A 20,069-nucleotide genomic window follows, 5' to 3' on the forward strand; every position below is an offset into this window, starting at 1 on the left:
CTATTTTTATTTAAGCTAACAGACCAACGGACATTTTGAAATGAAAAACATTTTATTTAGTACTCGGTAAGGGATCTCTTTCGGATTTTTCTTCATTTCTCAGATGCATTTGTGGCTCTAAGCAAACTGTATGCTATATATCTGAATCTAAGTAATCCAGTTGCTGTAACTCAGATGGCGTGTTTAACTAGGCAAAATACAATTGGGTTTATTTTCTTTTTTTTTTTTTTTTTTTGTCTACGAGTTCAGCAAATTCATGATGGTTAATAACTGACATGGTGTTTCATGTGGTTTATGGTAAATCCTTACAATGTCCGTTCAATTGAATTTGTATCACAGCAATATATTTGTTTTGGTTTATATATATAATACGTGTATATAATATATACTATATAATAGTGAACTGGGAGAAGCAGAGCGATGAGCAATAAATCAAAGTGGCTGTACGAGTATTTCGCTCTCAGGGATTTTTGTTTATGCACAGCTGCGGTCAAAATAATAGTAGTTTGACTATGCAAAGTGCTCAAAAACATAGGATATTTTTTTTTTTCATTTATCATAATGCTTACAAACTATAAATAATCTTCGATACTGTTAATATTCATAGTAACAGTAGGCTATAGTTAAAATTACATAAAAAATATAATACCAAAAATAAATATTACTTTTCAAGGGTCTCTAAATAATAATTTGTTAAAATTAACATTTCCATATTTTATATCAAATGATTTAAAAACAATTTAACAAAATAACCATTTGCATTCTCACTCATCTGTAAATTGGAATAAATTGGATTATGTTCTAAAGTTGCTTTTAAACTTTTTCTCATTGCTACTTCCATAGGCTTAAAAACTACTATTACTTAGACCGCAACTGTATGTATCATGTTGCAAGCTTTGATAGGAAACCGAAGTGAAAACGAGTGTTTCAATCGACAAGCTCTATATATGTATATATATATGGATCCTAGCTATCCGATCAAACCGCCAAACGCCACAGCAACAACAACAACCTGGGTGAGAAGTGTTTACTTTTGTACTCGAATGTGTCTCAAATCCGCTTGATGGTGGGGCCGGTAAAGAAGACGGAAACTTTGCGCTTGAATCGCTCCATGGTGGGCTCGTGCTCCTCCTCGTAGTCGTCGTCATCGTCCTCCTCCTGCCGCCGACTGTGGTGCTGATTGTGATGGTAGTGGTGGCTCTGGTTGGGATTCAGATGCAGGTGATGGCCAAAGGGTTGCAGGTGATGGTGCTGCGGCGGCAGGTGCAAACGGGGCGGCGGAGGCGTTCGATGGTGTTGGCCAAAGATGATGGTGCGCGGAAAGGGCATGGCCACATCGTCATCGTCCTCCACCTCCTGCTGATCGTTGCCCTCCTGACCCTGACCTTGACCCTGACCTTGACCCCCGCCATCTGACTCGCTGAAACCGGGATTAAGTATTATGTTCGGAATAAGCTCAATGCTGTCCCAACCATCTTGCAGTTCTTTAAGAAAAAATAAATGTTATTAGTTTTTATATTAATAAATATTATATTAAAAGGCAGGAAGAGTTAGAGAAAACATGAGGAAGAGAAAGAAAAAAGAGAAAGAGAGAGAGAAAAAAAAAATTTATTAGACACACTTTTAATAATTATTTTGTACTTTACCTCTTTTTCTAGGGATTTTAATTGTTTGTGTTGTTAATGTGTGTGTATTTTTGGGAGTGTGTGTGTTGTTTTTCTGAGTGTACGTGTGCAACAGTTTAACACAAATATTTACAGGCGGCGCTTCAGCCGAGTGACACTCGAAAAAAGCGGCACTTTAGCCCCCAAGCGTTGCACAGGGCGTATGCGTAATGCAAGCAAACAACTTTGTCTCGCTAAATAAGTGTGTCTACAGCTGTGTCCAAAATAGTAGTAATAAATATTTGTTTTTTTTAATTTTTTTTGGAAAGCTTTTTAGCAAGTAAGACAAACAAATATAATAGTAGTTAATGTAATTATAAATTTTGATGAAGAAATATAACAGTTTCTGTAAAAAACTAGCTTGAAATTACTCTTAAACTTATTCTTTCGAAATTTTTGAAAAAATGCAAATGGTTTTACGATTTTGAACACAGTTGTATATGCGTATATCTAGTAATTGTATTTATAATGTGTCTTTCTGTGTGTTTTGTGTGCATTTTCTATTGAAATCCAAGCTCAAGTGTTCTCAAAACAAAACAAAATTAAATACTCAACGAAACATTTTATACAATCCACTCTTTCAGTTTTTTAGAACATTTAATTGTCGTGCTTTTATGGGTTTTATCGTTGCAAATGCAAATAACACATTAATATTTAGTAAAGTAATGTACATACACGGTTACAACATTGATAAAGCTTTGTCTTTCGTCTAGGCATTTTACAATATTTATTAAGCAATATGTTTTTATTTATTTGTTGCAGTACAGCTTAAAATTGGTAGAGACCTCTAAACGGTTTTTGCATTGATTTCGGTTTCGTTTTCATTGATTGATTTTTTGGCTACAAGTGCAGGCTATCACAGTTAAAGTGCTTAAAGCTTTTTGTTTTCTTTTTGGTCTAGGACTGAATTTGCATTTGGGTTTTTGTTAAAGCGGAAATTACACTTTTCATTACTTAAGGCTATAGGTTCTATTTAGGGGATTTAAAGTTAAGTCAATGTGGGGGTATTAAGTAAATAAATACAAGCATCTTGTACTGCTGCTCTAACACTAAAACTTCACAATTAATGTAAGCAAAGTGAATTTATATACATTTGCTATAAAATTTCAGCTGCATTTTCTATTTGTTATGTTTTGAATCTATAATAAAAGCATTTTTTGGCTAGCTTTTGATGTACCACCAAATGTAATGTAAAATCCTACTGATTTAATGAGAGTTTACAAAACTGTTAGACCATTTTACCTAAACTATGTCTACAAATATATTACAGAACTTAATTGGACCTACATTCTGTTAAACATTATTATCAAACATAATTTGCATAATTACGAAAGCTGCTTAATGAATAACTATTAGAAAATTAATGACAATTTTGATAATCAATTTTCCATAATCAATATTTGTTTTTGGCCTGTAGAGCTTTACATATCAAATACATTTACGTATGCATTTCGTATGCTATTTTATTTACAGGTCACAGCAGCCGCACTAAGGCTATGTACATACATGTAGAATATATAATATGGGGACTTAAGTATACATATAAACAACATCCAACGGCAAAAGCAAACATTTCGCGTCCGGCTGCCAAAACATAAGAACTAAATGCGATTAAACTAAAATTTGATTTTAAATATAAACAATATATAGCAATATAGCAGCGGCAACAACAACAACAATAACAACAGCAATGCGGCAATAACGACAACAACAACAACGACACCATATAACATCAATATAGAGCCATAACAAAACTGAACAATGCAGGTAAAAATAATGTGTGAGTTTGAATAACTGAGAAAAACTGAGAAAAGCCAAATTTGAAACTAAAAAACTACACTGGTAAAAATACGTAGTAATGATTTTTAATTTTAGTAATTTGAATTTAATGGTCAGATTTTTTTTTTACTATTCCATTTTTTGATCAGTGTATTTTTCAAAAATACGCGAAAAATATTTTAAAAAATATGTGAGAAAAAAAGGTGAGAATTGTTGCTGATTTCTCGGGAATTGTTTGCTGTTCTATTCGAACTGGGGATGTTCTGGAGTTTTGGAGTTTTTTTGGGCTAAAGCTGGAGTTGATCGACTTATTCTGTACCCATTTGCGCCGACTGATAGCACTCCTTGGAGAGCACAATGCAGAGTCCGATCGCTAATATCACAAGGGTTCCGAGCACTATGCTGACGGCCACTATCCAAATGCGCGGATCGAAATTGTCTAGGTCGGGTTTTATAAGGCGTATGAGATCTGCTTGGTTTCGAGTGTGACAGGGACAGAGAGACACGAATACACACACACACAATTCGAGAGACAGAGAGATAAATAGAGAGGGGAGAGAGAGATAGATGGATAACGAAAATTACATCAAAATACAAATCGAATATACTAAACAATGAGCTATAGGTTACCACTTAGTTTAAGGTAAGCTACCAATCAAGTAACTAGAGTTGTGCCCACGGCCAGGGTTGCAACCAGTTTCAAATATATATATTTTTTTGTTAAAGAACTTTGAAGTAATATATAACAATATTAATGGTTTTAATATTTATACCATTTTAGTTTAAAGTAATATAGTAATTTTTAGTATATATATTAATAATATAGAAACCATTATATAATATGTTTAGCTTTTAAAAATCGTTCTATTTCAGTTGCAAACCTAACCATTGGGACCTTAATATATATATGTTGACAGCAATTGGAAATTAGGAATGATCAACTACCGATTAGAAATACATTTTACACATTTAAAGTAGAATCAAAGTTATACGAAAACAGTAGTCATATTCAACATAATCTAGCCTGAATTTGGACCTAGCCTAGCCTAGCCTAATAGAGCCTAAGAACTCTAGCATTTGAATTGATTTGATATGGTCGGGCGGCAGTGCCCGGAGTACTCACCCTCCTCCTTGGTCTCCGGCAGCGTGGTCACATTGGTGGTCACCACCTCGCCGCTGCCCAGCTCGTTGTTGGCCCATATCCGAAACTCATATGTGGTGTTGGGTGCCAGGCGATAGACCTCCATTTGACGCTAAAAGCATTACAATTGAGATGAAAAACAAGATGGATTTAAGCAAAGAAAATAAGGGCTACATCAGGAATCACAAAGTTTTAAACAATCACTTTTAGGGGTGTCTAAAAGTATGCAAAATACAAATTGTTTTCAATTCGTAAATGCATAGAGAACAGAAAAAAGATTAAATATAACATCTAATATTTTTATATTATTCAATAACTATGAAAAAAAATTAAAAGCGAAAAAAATTAAAATTGAATTTGACAGTACTTGGATTTACTATGTTTCTTTTGACAGTGTACTTAGGTAATACCCACCACATTAAAGGCTATGTTGATGGGATCCATCCTGCTCCAGGCGTGCTCGAAACTGGCGTTCGCCGGCGGCGTTTTGTAGGACACATTGCGGTACTCCGCCGTAAAGCTGCGTACCGGATAGCCCCCGGATTGGGTCTTGTTGAAGCGCCAAATGAGGAAGCCCAGTATGGTGGAGGCCTTGAAGTAGAGCTGCGACACCGGACCGGGAACCGTGCGAACGACGAGCTTGGTTCGCTGTTTCGCTTGGTACTCCACCTCCAACTCCTCCTGCTCCTTCTGCTCCACTTGGGTTTCCTGCTGGGAGTCCTTGGAGCTGCCATTCTCAACCTCCACTGGCTGGGATGCTTTCACTGGTAAAAAAAAAATGGCATATTAAAAATAATTTACAGCAACTTGACTGACTTAAAAAAAATAATGATTTTAAACAAATAAATATTTAATTGCATAATAAAGTAATGAAATATTTTTACAAATGTGAAAAATATTAGTTTAAAATTTAATGCTTAAATTTCAAATTCAATTTTCACATAATAAAATCTATTCCAAACATAGTCAAATGAAGAAAAATAAAAACTATATATATTTCCATAAAAATATACAAAAATATTTTTCAATTGAGTATTAAGTAGTTGGATTCACTATGTTTTTTTTACCAGTGTTCTCCTGCTGATTTTGCGGTGAGGTAGTTGCTGATGCTGCAGTTGCAGTTGTCGATGGGCGTGGCAGCGAGGCAAAGCAGACGTAAATTCCAGCATCCGTCGTGCTCACATTGCGCAGCACCAAAACACGACCAGACTTTTTTGGGAATTTTCGGAAAGTATTTTTAAGCAATTATCTCGGGGACTTTGTGGATGTGGAATGTCATCCAGCTCACCTGGACTATTGTGCTGTTGTTGCCGTGCTCTTTCACCCACATGATGTTGCCCTGGGCTATGCAGGGTATGCTCACATTGCCGCCCTTGTCCGTTGCGTATTCGTTGTACTTGATCGTCGAGCTGAGAACCGTGAGCACTGCAAAGAAATAATTAAGAAAATATATAGTAGAGATTGGAAAAACAGTTTGAATCAATAAATAGTATTGTTTTCGTACTAGAAAATATAAAAAATTGAAATCGGGGTCACCAAACCCCATTTACAGCTTATCATATCTTTCATACTATCATTAGGCATCCAAAACTGGATATACGATTTTCATAAATAGTAAAAGTATAGTGTTACATAATTAATATATAGTGGCAGAAGTATTTGTTTAAATTTTAAGCTATGTAGGATAATAAACAATACTTTAACGAAATAAAATACAACACGAATCAATAGATTGTAATTTCATCAACTTTAGAAACATAAAAATATGTCATTGAGGTCACCAGATCCCATCTTATATCATATCATTACTTTGCAAAAATCACGGGTCGCGATTGTTAATCCTAATGGCAAATAGCTACAAACTTGTGGAGGTGTACTACCACCTGGTTAAATAAGGAAAGTTATGTCAAAGTGGAACAATCGGGGTCACCAATAAACCAATTAGTTGCCCGATATGATCAAACCGGCCCTGCTTTTTGATTAATTGAAAGATAGCCTGCTTATAATAAGTTTATAGGGTTGTCAGTTGTTGGCCCAATGTCGCTGTGGCTGGATCGCTGTATAACCGGATATTTCCAGCTTTTTGGCCTGGTTTGCGGATGGAGTGGCAGTCGTTTGGGCCGTCTTCTGGCCAGCAGCTTCCTGATGCTAATACTTATTATACTGCTCGGCCAAATAGTGTGCTACTTTAGGGAGGAACAGTCGGATGGCGATTCAGTGTCCACGTTCTTTGTGAAAACCATTCAGAGCGTCAATGTGGCCTACAATATAATCCACGCCTGGATTACCTGGATGGCTTTGGTTCAGTGTCAGCGGGTTCGTCGACTGCTGGAGCAACTGCCTCTGGTCCGGGCCACCTCCTTTATGTACCGTCATCTGTTCGTGGAACTCTTTCTGGTTGCTTGTGCCTTAGCCCTCGTTAGCTACGAGTACAATAAAAATGGCATGTACTTGGAGCATCTGCGATATGCCTTCAGTTTGCAGGCCGTACGTGCTCGCTATTTGCAAATGATGCTGCTGGTGGATCGCTTGGATGGCCAGTTGCAGGAACTGCATCACAGGGTGACTGCGGGCTGCAGGGATTACAAAACCCTGCGATCGCAGTACGCCCATCTGGCCAAAGTGTCGCGTTCGTTGTCGCACATCTATGGCTTCTCGCTGCTCCTGCTGAATGTCATCTGCCTGGGCGACTGGATCATCGTCTGCAATGTGTACTTCATGGTCGAGTATCTGCAGACGCTGCCCGCCACCTGGCTCGTCTTCGTCCAGGCCATGTACGTGGTTATACCCACGCTCGTCAAGATCTCGGCCATGTGCGCTGCCTGCCATCGATGTGTGGCCAATGTAGGTAGAAAGTTTTAATTTTTTTTTTTTTAATTTTATTTGACAATATTAAAATTAAAATTAAGTAAAGTTGTTATTCTCAAAACCTACCACACTATTTTCATAAATATTTTGTTTTTAAGCTAAGATTTCTAAGATTATTTTAATTAGTATTAATTTTTAATTTGGTAATAAGTGGTAATCAGTGGTGAAAATGTAAAAATAAAGTAAAGTCGTTTTTAAAAACATTTTCCGTAATTCATAATTTTATTTCATTTATTAAAATAAATATCTTGTTTGAAAGCTAAGTTTTCTAAGAACATTTTAATTATTATTAATTATTTTATAATCATTATTATATTAAGTTTACCACTGACTTTACACTTTATTTGAAAATGTTAATTTATAAAACTGTGTTGTTTAACGGTTTCAATTTTCAATAAATTGTTTGAAAATAATTCAATCGCACGGTTTGAAGAATATTTGAAAAAATTTTGGGATAATGAATATTTTTGCAGTCCAAGCTATTGCAGGAGCAACTAAAGGATCGGCCAGGACAGACTCCTTTGGAAAGAAGTCAAATCGAGGACTTTGCCCTGCAAATCATGCAAGATCCCATACAATTCGATGTCTGCGGCATCTATCACCTCAACCTGCAGACTCTGGCTGGGGTAACCAAACATAATAATGTTTTGTATAAAAAATATATAAATTGATATTCCCTATTTTCACATTAGATGTTCTTCTTTATACTGGAAGCCCTCGTAATATTCCTGCAGTTCGTGTCAGTTGTCAGGCCGTAAATTATGGCGACTGGGCGATATATCGGGGTCAGAGGTCAGCGGTGGAAACATGCAACATGATTTGCTTGCCAAAAGACAAGAAAAAAATGGAAAAAAAGGAAAAAACAGAGAAATGCCTCAATTTAACGTTGTTGTATTTCTGCATGCAGAAAATGCTGAAAATGTTCCTGCGACACGCGAAGGTCATACACACACTGCTTACATATTTATGACGCTGCCTGTTTCCGCCTCTTTTTTTTCTCTTCCTTTCACGTTCGACAGGAAACAACACAAAAAACAACAACAACAAAAAAAAGCAGCAGCAAGAACAACAATAAACACCAAAGGCAACGTCATTTCATATATTTTATTTCTGGCTCTCAAAAGTCACATAGGTACGCAACTTGAGGAGGGGTTAAGAATGGCATTTCAGCTAAAAAGGGGGGCTAAAAGGTGTCAATATTAAAAACGAATGAATTATTAAAAGGTTTCCACTCAGGGACACTTTAAACTATCGTTACACCCTAAAGAAACAAGACATTTAATCATACAAATAATATAGATTGCAAAGAGAAGTCATCTTTTTTAAATTGAAATTAAGTGATAATTTTAAATTTTATACACTGGTAAAAAAAAATTAACAATATTTTTCGCTTTGACTATCAATTTGCTATTTTGAGTTATTTAAAATAACAAATTTAATAATATAAAACAAAAAAAATAAGTTCAATTCACTATTTTTGGAATTGATTTGAAACCATATTTAACTGAAATAAAATGCATTTAAATCAAATGGAACTATTTTTATTCTAATATTTTTCACATTAACTAAAATATGTTAATATGAAGTGTATTTAATATTATGATTTATTATTTAAAATGTAAAATTCAATGGTAAGGTATGTCATGTTACTACACCAATTTTTTAACAGTGAAAACTCTAAGTAAAAATGGAAATACCACAAGCTTTAATTTCTCTTGAGTGGCTAACTTAAAATGGATTAAACTTTAATGGCTGTAATATTTTGCAGTTTTCTATCTTGCTGGAAATCTGAAAAGTTCGCCGCAACACGAACTAAATAAGATTGCTTTTTTAAAGTTGCTCATTTTTTGCGGGTAGTCTCGAGCACAAGACAAACAAACAAACATTCACTGAAAACACATTTCCCGCATATACATACATGTACATGCTATGCATGCGAATAAAAAAAAACATAAAAACAATTTTGAGGTTCAACCTTGTCCAAGTTGGGTCAGAAGTAAGTCAGTCAGTCATTCATAATGTTGATAAAGTTGCGCACAAGCCAGAAATGGCCATAATAAGTTTGCACCGCCTGCCAGCAGGAAACTGAAGAAATGAAACAGGGGTGGTGGATGATGGGTTGGAAAACAAAAGTTATCCCATCCACACACACATGTGTGGGGTAATGGTTATGTAAGGCTGCTGGCCGAAAAGTATGCACCACCCCCTTGGAAAAACCACCCAGAGCACCATCCTTTGCTGACGTCAGTTAATTGATTTCAACACAAATCCAATGGAGACGCCTAAATTTACACAGGGAGATACAAATAGAATGATAAATAATATAAGAATAGACAAAACTTACACAAAACTAACACTAAAATCTATGATATCCGATTCGGTAAAAAAAAAAATATATATATATATATATATATATATATATATATATATATATAAATTGGCCATGTAAAATACCTAATTTTATTATATCAATTTGGCCAATTTACAACAAAAAATGTTTTATAAAAACTTTTCGGTTCGGTAAACAAAAATGCTTTAATTATGCCGAAAAAAAATAAATATTTTGGCATTAGCAATGAAAAAAGTTCAACAAAAACGAAAGCCATGTAACTATAAAAAGTTAAAAAATGTCCTCATAAAATTCACAATATTTTATACACCATGATTCTAAAAATTTTTTAATATGTAATATATTCAATAAAACTGCAAATATTATTCTTTATTTGCATCCTTATTTTAAATATTTGCTTTAAGTATATAAAGTATACTCTTTTTTTTGGAAATTTCACACAGTGCAAGGTCACTCAATCGGACTGCCGTTCAATCATTCACTTTTGTCGATGGGCAGGCCATCAATTGTGGTTCGATTTAATTAGGTCGCCCCAGGGTCTTTTTCTGATGTTAGCCGTGACGCATTTTGGCCAGTTGGCTATTTTTAGACGCCGCGGTTTGCATTGATTTTGCCATAAACACCAGCCAGCCAAGCAGAGCCATCAAAAGCCAGTGGAAAACCAGAGAAGCCACAACAAACGTAACCCAATCCAGCAATTTAACAGTCCGACCATCAAGAAGGGAACAAATCGGAGACAATGGCAAAAACAAGCATAGAAATTCGGGGAGAAATAAGCCCAAAAGGAGACAGACGGGCGGGCGACGACATCTTTTGTTTATTAACCGGATGCGGAACCCCTAGTTACCAGCCATTTGCTATTTTCCCGGGGAAAAGTCGGAAAATCAGAGTGGAAAGCAACAGAAAGTGCAACTGAAATGTAACAAAATAAAAATGTTTGCCAATTGGTTTAGCAACACGGCGAGAAGTGAAGGACTTGTGATGGTTTTTCTTCCCCTTTTTTTTCCACTTTTCCACATTTCCTCATTACCCGTATTTATTTGTATTCCCACGTTGACCAACCCAAAGCAACCACAACACCACTTCAGCACGCTTTTCATGGAACTGCGCTTTTCGGTAATTAATTATTTAAGCACTCACCTCAATTTGTGCCAAACTAGGAAAATGGCTAAGGAACAGTCGGGGTTCACTAAGTCCGATTTTTCGTTGCAGGGTTTTAAATTTATTTATTTTGTTTAATTTTTGTATGAAATTATTTTTATACAGCACTTTTTTGTAGTTATTTATTTACAACAAGGGAAATGCCTAAGAAACACTGGTTGCTCCCTAATTGAAATTTTAGGTAAGAGGGTTACAACTATTTTATTTTTTTAGAAAAAATACTTCAAAATAAAAAGAGAGTTGTTTTTTAGTATTTAAAGAATCAAATATTGGAAATTAAATGTTGCTAACCATATTTTAATTTTTATAAAAATATTTTAAATATTTTAATGATTACTTAAGGTTTTGTTATTTAAAATAAATAACAAGTTAAAATTGCATTTAGTAAGAGTCCTAAATAAAGAAACGGTTCTGTAATGGAGAATTGATTTTTTAATACATTTTTCTTTAATTATCTCTTATATTTAAATGATTATTTGAAGACAATGTATGTAAAATAAATGGCTTAACCATTCAAAAGTGCATTGAGTGAGAGTCATAAATAAAGAAACGGTTCTGCGATGGAGTATTAAATTTTTTATGTCCTAAGCTTGTGGGAATCCCCCCTCTTTTTTTCTGTATTTTCCCCACTTCGCAGCACGTTCCTTGTTTTCCTGCTGCGGCTATTTTGCATAATTTGTGGTCCCGGCAATATCCTTTAACCTGCTTATAGTACACGTGCCATATCCTCGGATAAGCCCCTCTGTTCGGCGATTGAAGCCAGAAGCAACAAGCGGCGAAACAAAAAAGTTTTGCTGATGGCACCCAGCTGGGAGATCGAAACTGAATGGCCAAAGGCAGAGTTTTAGGGTTCAAGGGGCAAACTTTTCAAGCACCCACTTTAGCATCTGTGCAAGAAATGTATCCATATCCAGGTTTTTTTTTGAAGAGCTCTGACTCTGAATTTAAATTGAATAAAAAGCATGTCAACTTCAAAGGGGTGAGCAATCATTCACGCATAAAATTTTACCCTTTAGCCGCATCTCTTTTATTTGCACATCAAATTTTCTGCCTCAATTAACAGTGCATTTAAAACGTATTTTAATATTTACATTTGTCCTTTTTGTATAAAAAAATAAAATGTATAAAATATGTTATTACATATATTTAAATCCTTATAGCTAAGTATTTTATGTATAATAACAAGCAATACATTGCTATTAAATAAAAGAAAGCACTTTCTATGGAGTAATATATAATCAAACAAAGCAAATCAAATTGCTGAAACTGACTTGCCTGTAATTCCACCAACTTTTCCCCTAAAAGTTATCCCATGTTATTTACCTCACTAGATGTTTATCCAATTGTTAAGCAACTAATTCGGTTTGCATACTCAAAAGCTATTCGCATTGCTCACGTGTTCATTTGTGGACTGACATTGAGGCTGGGAACAGCACACAAAGGTGCGTGACTGGTGAATAATGGAATACAGTAGACCGAAGCCAATTCGATTGATTTCACTTCGGCTAATGAAGTGTGCCCGCAAAACCTGTCCTGTCCTGGAAAATACTATCCTGGGAAATGGGAAAATCCGCCAGTTTTGAGTGGAATTGGGTGTTGCAATATTTATTACTCCCCCAGCGAGTGTCGATTGCAATTCGTGTCACCGGGAAACGCGACAAAAAAATAAAAAAAAAAAAAACGCACACTCCAGAGCCCTCAACACATTGGTTAAAATAAACAACAACATTGTGGATGGGAATACATTTGGCAACACGGCAAAAAATATCACTCGAAACTTGGTAATGGTATTTATTACATGTCCATTTTTTTTTAGAAAATATAATAGTGGTATAATAAATATAATTTTTCTGAATATTAAAGTGATTATTTCCAAGCCTACATTTTATTATACAACACAGTGTATGGGAATACATTTAACAACATGGCAAACGGCTATAACTCGCAACTTGGTAATTTAATTTAACAAGCAGTTAATTTATTTTTTAGGAAATAGTTAAATTATATTTAAGTAAGTTAAATATTTTTCTCTAAAATTTTAAGCTAAACAAATTTATTCGATATATTAAAGTGATTATTTTCTAAGCATACATTTTATTTTAGCTATATTTGTTTAAAACAGTAAAACGAACTTTATTGAACTATTTGATAAAACCCTTTTATTTTGGTAAATATTTTTACCTTATATATATGTATTTAAACGAATTTCATTGAGCTATTTATTAAAAAACTTGGTTTTGTATTTAATTCCTTCTTTTGTTGTTTCTAATGTGTGTAAATCTTTGGCTGTGTGTACTTATGCGACAGCCCTGACATTTTTATGGAACTTAATAATGCATTTGGCTTAGAACGACCACAGAATGTCCATCGATTCCAGCAGAGACAGCAAATGTGGGATAGAAGGGTAAAGAGGAAATGGGAAATGGGAAACTGACAAAATGCAGTTTAAGCCACAAGACCATTAAATTGGTATTTCATAAAGCTTGCCGGCATATGTGTGCACCACAGGGGTTAAGCATAGGGGCTCGGGGCATAAGGGGTTAAGGGGTTAAGATGGGGACACAAATGTCAGCTGCAGCTGTTGCCCTCAAAAGCAGACTATGCGATTATTCTGCTGGCACAACAAAATAATAAAATAAATGGCTTTACAAAAAACTGGAATACAATCAAATCGAAAACAAATAATAGGGTAAAGGTATGAACTAGGCAAATAACAACAAATAAAATAATCAAAAAGAATAAATTTATCTTAAGACAAGAGAGCAATAATTATTTGAAACTTAGCTAATTTATTATTAAATTTTAATATAATTAAATGAAAATAAACAAAGAATAAAAGTATAATAAACAAAGAAATCAATACTTATTTGAATACAAGCTAATTTTTTGGAAATTTCAATATCTTAAAAATAGTAAATATACAAAGAATAAATTTTCATATTCATAGAAAAAAATTAAGTATTAGCAATGAAAGCAATAAAAAAATACACGAAGAATAAATTTATCATCAAACAACCAAAAACAACCACTCTTTTTAATCACAGCTAAGCTTTCCAGAGAAACCTCAAATTGAATCAGCTAAAATACCACCGAATGTAATCCTATTTGCAATAAGTTTCAGCTAAAAGAAACTTAAAACTAACGAAAGGAATTTGCTTTGCTGCGGTTAGTTAAATTCTATGCTAAAAGTCATTACCGAAACGAGATGCCTTTCTAAGGACTTTACATTCCTTGCCTTCTAAAAAAGTTTGCATTGAAAAATAAAAACATTTCCTTGGTGGACGTGGCATTCTTCAATGGTCAAAGTGAAATGCGATCCCCCATGGTCAAAATGGCACGAATACGGCCCAATCAAACGACAGAAACAACTGAAAGGCAGACACTTGACTGCGGAATAGGGGAAATGCGAAAAACTCAACCGAGAGCTGAACAAAAGAGTGCATTCAGTGTTCTTGCTTTCCGCTTCCCCATTTAACTTTTATTTCCAGCTTGTTTTATAAATTTCCTTTTTTCCTTGGCCAACCGGGAAAAGTCTGAAGACTTTCACTGCAATACCCCGAGTCACTTTATTATTATTATTGCCAACGGGCAGAAATTCTGCACAGCCAACAAAATAAAATGCCAGGATTAATTAAAATTCATAATTAGTTGCATTTTGCATGCCAACGGGCCACGAGGTCACGACAAGAGCTAATCCAGCCTCTGGCTCAACTCGGCTTTTTCTACACAGCACAGTGGTCGAAAAGCAGACACAAATGGAGTATAACAACAATTAATGGAAAAAGAATTTTTTTTAATTTATAAGATTGATAAGACTGATCAAACTGATATAGAAATCATAATAATTACCCATTAAGCTATATATATATTTTTTGAATGTTAAAAGATATTTGTTTTTTTAAAGTACGGACTGAAATGGAAATCATGTTGTAACACCAATCAAACTATACTATATTTAATCGTTCAAAATAAATTCAAAATTTAAAAATATATTCCATATTTGTGGTTAAAGTTCCTAGTGTAAATATTTCGTCAAAAGGTTTACATAATCTGTTTTGTTTAAGTGTAGTTAGATAGCCGAATAATTAAAGTAAATTAATTCGATGATTAATTGCTTTTGTAAACCTAATAGTTTTTGTTTATGAATTGTATTTTTTGTTTCAACCACTTCAACCCACTGTAACCATTCTACGGCAATTCTCATTTCGCATTTTATTTGTTTTGCAGGAGAAACCAGCCAGCAGATGAAGGGTGACCAAGGGGGGTGGTGGGTGGTTCTTAAAGGACATGGGACAGGGAACAGGACCTGCTTCGTAATGACATTCCCGCCCATCGCCAATCCCGCCCACTTGTTGAACTTGTTGTTGTAGTCGCCCAGTACTTCTGGTTCCATTCGGTTGGCATAATTGCAAAATGCATTTCTTTATTGCCTATTTCTGGGGGCTTGATGTGTGCTGTGTGTGTGTGTGTGTGTGCAATTAGATCAGGACCAAACGAAAATAATCAAATATTGTGCTGGCGCTCCTTTTAGTTTTTCGAAAGCAAGCAACCAAGTGGAAAATCAATGCAAAATCAAATTCACACACAAACCCCAATAAAGTATGTGTGTGAGTAAGTGAATAAGTGGATGGGCACAGGCTTGGGTGAATGTGTGTGCCACACTCGTCCTTTTATATTTTTGGCATTGACATTGAAAATCGGCCCCCAACAAACCACACTTTACAAGCATTGTCTTTTCATACCCTTCGCCAACACGAGGGTTTTCGGAAAAACCTATCAAAAATAACATTGTATGTATAGAGAGTGTCTTAAAAATTTCTGAACGTTTGAAAGTGTTTGAAAAATTCCCTTAAAGTATGCTAAGAAAAAATACATATATTATATTGATTAAGATTTTTAGGCAAATCTACGCTTTGTATTTTTATAAAAACCTCAATTATTTAAGTGCACACTTTTAGGTGCTTTAACTATGTTTTTTAGAGCTCTTTAAAAGCTCTCATTTTGAATAAAAGAGAATAGGGCATTTGGTACTTCGACTTTGCCCAACAGTCCCAACAGTTGGCGACCCTTCTAATTGCACCTTCTAAAAATAGTGACAGTGCTCTTGTTGCATGTTTTTCGCTTTTCTCGGCGCTGCTGCTGAGTGTCGAAGTGCTGAAAACCGCAGTGTTGGGTCAACAACAGTGGGAAATTCACTTTGATTGGAGGGTTAGGTTGGGTTAGGCTAGGTTGTTTCTTGGCGCCATGTCCTTGACGGCAGCCACCCGATCTCCTTGGCTCTTTAATTTGCTGAAAAGTTTGCAAATTGGTTGCCGCAAAACACACACTCTCTATCTCGACAATTAATTCAAAAAAATCAATTTGCCCAAATAAACAGCTGTGGGATTTTTGTCTTGGCAAACATTACCGCCATTTGTTTTAATTAAAAGCAAACATTTTAAGCGACTAGCGGCTATTACCAAATAATGAGTCTGCCAACTGTCAACTGCCCCATTTTCTTTTTTTTTTTTTTTGTAATCGAGAGGCGTTCTTCGCTGAGGTTGCGCTGTTGCAGCAACAATTCAAGGATTTATACGCAATTTGCATGCAAATCAAGTTGGTCAGGCCGCTTTGGTGGGTGTGCTTAAATGGACTGGGATTTATTTGGGACCTGCGGGGTTAGGATTGAGCCCAAGCTTGGGGCATTTTGACTGAGATTTATTATCTTGTGCGACTGTGGATGGCACAATCTGTGCACAGATTCATGGCAAATCAACGGAAGCTAAAAACAGCTGCTGAAATAACCAACTTTAACTGATTGCAAAATTTCTTTAATTGCAGAACAGAAAGAAAAAGAAAACTTTACTTTGTAATATGGTTCTACTAAATCTCTAACGGTCTTAGTTTAATCTCTAAATAATGCTTAAAGTATGTCCAAAAGTGTTTAGTTTAAAGCAACCTTTAAGGTGTCTACAATTTATTAAATTTAAAAATAACTATTTATTTCACTCCAGATTTGAACACTCTGAACCTTAAAAAAATAATTAAATTTAGGAAATACATTTTGATACTTTTTCGGATTTTAGACACTGTGAAATACTGTCAATTTAAATATTTAATGACATTATAAAGCCGGTCCTGTTCCTCCTATTTGAGTACGCAAATAAATCCCTTAATTTATCCAAATTACCAACAAAGTTTAATCATAATTTAAACATTTCGCAGAGATCTCTGCGAAAGCCATCAAAATTTACCCTCATAAGTCAAAATGAAGGTGACATCCCAACTGGGCTCCAATTGGGTCAGCCAGCCAACTGGACACACATTAATCCCAATCGGACTGTAATTGGAATGGATCCGAAATGGGGGGAGTTATGTAAAGTGTCAAGTGCTTACCTTGGGTGAAAAATAATAGATTAAACGACGACAACGTTAGCACGGAGCTGGAAGTGGACGACATGCTTCCATAGCACGCTTTACATAAGCTCTAGCTGCTTGGTAGCCTAGTGGTTAGGTATCGCCCTCTTGCTTGCACCCCCTCTCTCTCTCTCCCTCACCCTCTCTCTCTTTTCTTTCCTTTTCTTTTTTGTTGTTGTTGTTGTTGGCCAAAGCCGGCTGCAAAGCAATCAACAAGGGCACACGAACGAACGGCAAAAATAATAAAAACAAAAGGCAAAACGGCGACGACGCGCCAAAAACAAAAACCAACCAAAAAAAAAAGTCCTTTCGCTGATTTCGGGTTTCTCCTATTTTATCCTTTCACATTTACAGTTACTCCTATCGCGTGCGTTCGCTTGGTTGTTATTGTTCTTCTTTTCGGCTCTCTCCTTTTCTCTGCCTCTGCCTCTTTGTCTTCGTCTTCTCCTCTCTCCTCTGGCTCTTCTTCTTTCGCGACTCCTTTTGACGTAATTTCAAAATACGGCTGCTGATTTTCGGGAATTTAAGCACTACTTATTATTGTTGTTATAATAAATATTTAGGCAACTTTTACTCTGTATGTATTTGAACTTGAAAAAAATATAATTTTATTTATTTAATTTAACTGCAGTTCGGTGTTCGGAGAAAGCTATTGTTATCGGGGGCACTGAGTACTGTTCGCCATGCACCGCCCATGTACCGTTGCGTTCGAGTTGCGTTGCTCGACTAAAACTGAAACTAAAGCGCTGTTTGGAATTTCCACTTCGTGCCAGGGACTCGGAAAATCGGAAAATGGCCTGCCAGAGTTTCGCCATCGGCTATTTAAGCGCCAGATCTGGCCATTTTTGCAGCACCAAGAAGTAGAAAAAAAAGTAAACGAACTACCGGAAATTTCCCAGAGATTTAAATCAATAAGGCTAAAGAATTTTGTAATATAAATATTAAATTCAATGTATAATGCATTATCTTTTACTTAGCACATTTTAAGAGACTTTTCTAAAGTGATTACAAATCTCAAGAGTAAGAAATAAATATTACATTCACATAGCACACTTTTTAGACACCTGAAAGAGTAATACAATATAAAAAGAAGAAGCAAATGCAACAAAAATTAAAAAATCGACGTTCTTTATAATAGAAATGCATTTTTTTCATTAATAAGAGCTAAAAATGAACAATTCAATTATAAAAATAATAACTATAACCCTATTGAGGTAAGAAAGCACAAAAAAAAATAAAAGTAATAAATAAAAGTGGTTTGTTATTAAGAAAGCTCGTTTATTTTTTAGTTCACTTTTTTACATACTAACCACTTGCAAAATATTTCTTTTTTTTTTTTTTGTTAAAATGCTTTAAGGATAAATTGTTATTTCGAAAATCATTGGATTAACGAGAATTTATATGAATATTTGTATTAATAGTTATATTTTTAATAGCATTTCAAAATGGTATTTAGCTATTAATTTCAACTTCAGTCAGCACTGACTGTCAATGGGTTTGTGTGCTCGAAAGTGCGAGCCATTGGTTACTTGGTGGTGTTCCTCCCGATCCAACTCCCCCTCATCCACCCCCCTGTCGATACAACCCCCACCCCACCCCCGAAAATCCATGATGATGTTGTGCAACTCTGCCTGAAGCCGTCATCTGTAATTCACCTTGGCAAGCATGTGAGAACACACATGCGATGCACACAGCATCCCATTTACCACCCTGAACCACCCACTCGACCACGCCCACCTCCACCAAAGCGAACAGCTGTCAATGGTTGTTTACAGAACAGTACAGAGTTCGATGACCCCAAACCGCCAACTTATACAAAAAAAAAAAAAAAGAAACATGTCAATATACATTTCATTTATATTTCGTCAATCTAAAAAAAATCGTTGGATATAATTTCATATTATATACATTTTTTAAAATAGATCCGTATTTATTCTATTTGTTTAGTATGATTTAGGATAGTAGTTGCGGATGTTCGTGTGTGATCAGATCGACGAAATTGAATTCGTTTCGTAAATGCATTACTACAAATGACTGATTGTTGCGAAATTATACTGATTGCATTGGGATGATTGATGATTGATGATTAATGATGAATGATAATTAATCGTAATTCGGGGTTTCCTTTGAGCCTATTGAAATCGGATGGTGATCCCCATGTGGGAATGTAATCCGTGTTTTGGTGGTTGGTGGTTGGTTGTTAGTGGTTAGTGCAAATGCTGTGAGCTTCTGGGCCAGTTGCGTGGCTGTAATTGTGATTGCCACCTAGCGGCGTTTGATGCGCTCAATGTATTTGGTTCTATTCAGGGCCCGACTGCCCGCATTGGGATCCATCATGCGGTTCCAGTCGGTCTGGCCCACCACGAAGCCGATGGCGCGCATCTTCTCCTGCGACCGCTTCTCCTCGATGTCAGCCCAACGAACCTGAAATGGAATAAAGAGGTTTTAGTTTAAAATTTTTGGATGGGAAAAGTGCCCTCAAGAAACGTTTCGTGGGGTCGAAAATAACGCTTGGTTCCTAGGGCTCATTTATTGTAGACTGATTTGCTTACCTTACCTTACCTTAAAATATATCTTACCTTATAGTTCAACGAATTTAAATTTACTTAAATTACTTAAATTAAATGAAATTAAGAAATAAAAAAAAAAAATATACTTTTAAATACCAATTTTGCACATATATTACATGAGCAAAAATTAAGGGCCAAAT

At 35.4% G+C, this 20,069-nt stretch overlaps 3 protein-coding genes across 7 annotated transcripts in view; 1 reads left to right on the top strand and 2 right to left on the bottom strand.

The window, feature by feature from the left end:
* The window catches only part of LOC121466735, a 27,838-nt gene continuing 7,769 nt past the window's right edge, over window positions 1–20,069 (bottom strand). Inside the window, exons 1-7 of one of the 4 annotated variants that reach the window (XM_017258898.2) lie at window positions 17,339–18,071; window positions 5,873–6,009; window positions 5,652–5,793; window positions 4,999–5,348; window positions 4,567–4,696; window positions 3,763–3,912; window positions 1–1,484 (exon numbers count right to left, since the gene is read on the bottom strand). In XM_017258898.2, coding sequence (XP_017114387.1) covers window positions 1,051–1,484; window positions 3,763–3,912; window positions 4,567–4,696; window positions 4,999–5,348; window positions 5,652–5,793; window positions 5,873–6,009; window positions 17,339–17,402 — 1,407 coding nt within the window. In that variant the 5' untranslated portion in view covers window positions 17,403–18,071 and the 3' untranslated portion in view covers window positions 1–1,050. Of the gene's footprint in view, window positions 1,485–1,684; window positions 3,249–3,762; window positions 3,913–4,566; window positions 4,697–4,998; window positions 5,349–5,651; window positions 5,794–5,872; window positions 6,010–17,338; window positions 18,072–20,069 lie in introns of those variants that run through there. The other 3 variants (XM_041707112.1, XM_017258899.2, XM_041707113.1) reach the window with 3 other exon arrangements.
* LOC108137286 (putative gustatory receptor 9a) lies at window positions 6,622–8,370 on the top strand. Its single transcript, XM_017258901.1, has 3 exons — window positions 6,622–7,428; window positions 7,926–8,078; window positions 8,145–8,370. Exons 1-3 carry the CDS (start codon window positions 6,622–6,624, stop codon window positions 8,208–8,210), a joined length of 1,026 nt encoding a protein of 341 aa, XP_017114390.1. The 3' UTR covers window positions 8,211–8,370.
* The window catches only part of LOC108137284 (general transcriptional corepressor trfA), a 12,889-nt gene continuing 12,024 nt past the window's right edge, over window positions 19,205–20,069 (bottom strand). For both annotated transcript variants that reach the window (XM_017258893.2, XM_017258894.2), the window contains exon 11: window positions 19,205–19,783. In XM_017258893.2, coding sequence (XP_017114382.1) covers window positions 19,625–19,783 — 159 coding nt within the window. In that variant the 3' untranslated portion in view covers window positions 19,205–19,624. The remainder of the gene's footprint in view (window positions 19,784–20,069) is intronic.

The sequence above is a fragment of the Drosophila elegans genome, unplaced genomic scaffold, assembly GCF_018152505.1.
Source record: "Drosophila elegans isolate 14027-0461.03 unplaced genomic scaffold, ASM1815250v1 contig_149, whole genome shotgun sequence".
Lineage (NCBI taxonomy): Eukaryota > Metazoa > Arthropoda > Insecta > Diptera > Drosophilidae > Drosophila > Drosophila elegans.

Coding starts and splice junctions, on each gene's coding strand:
- LOC108137286 (XM_017258901.1), top strand. CDS start 6,622: ATGTCGCTGTGGCTGGATCGCTGTATAACCGGATATTTCCAGCTTTTT. Junction 7,429..7,925: donor GCCATCGATGTGTGGCCAAT/GTAGGTAGAAAG, acceptor ATATTTTTGCAG/TCCAAGCTATTGCAGGAGCA. Junction 8,079..8,144: donor ACCTGCAGACTCTGGCTGGG/GTAACCAAACAT, acceptor TTTTCACATTAG/ATGTTCTTCTTTATACTGGA.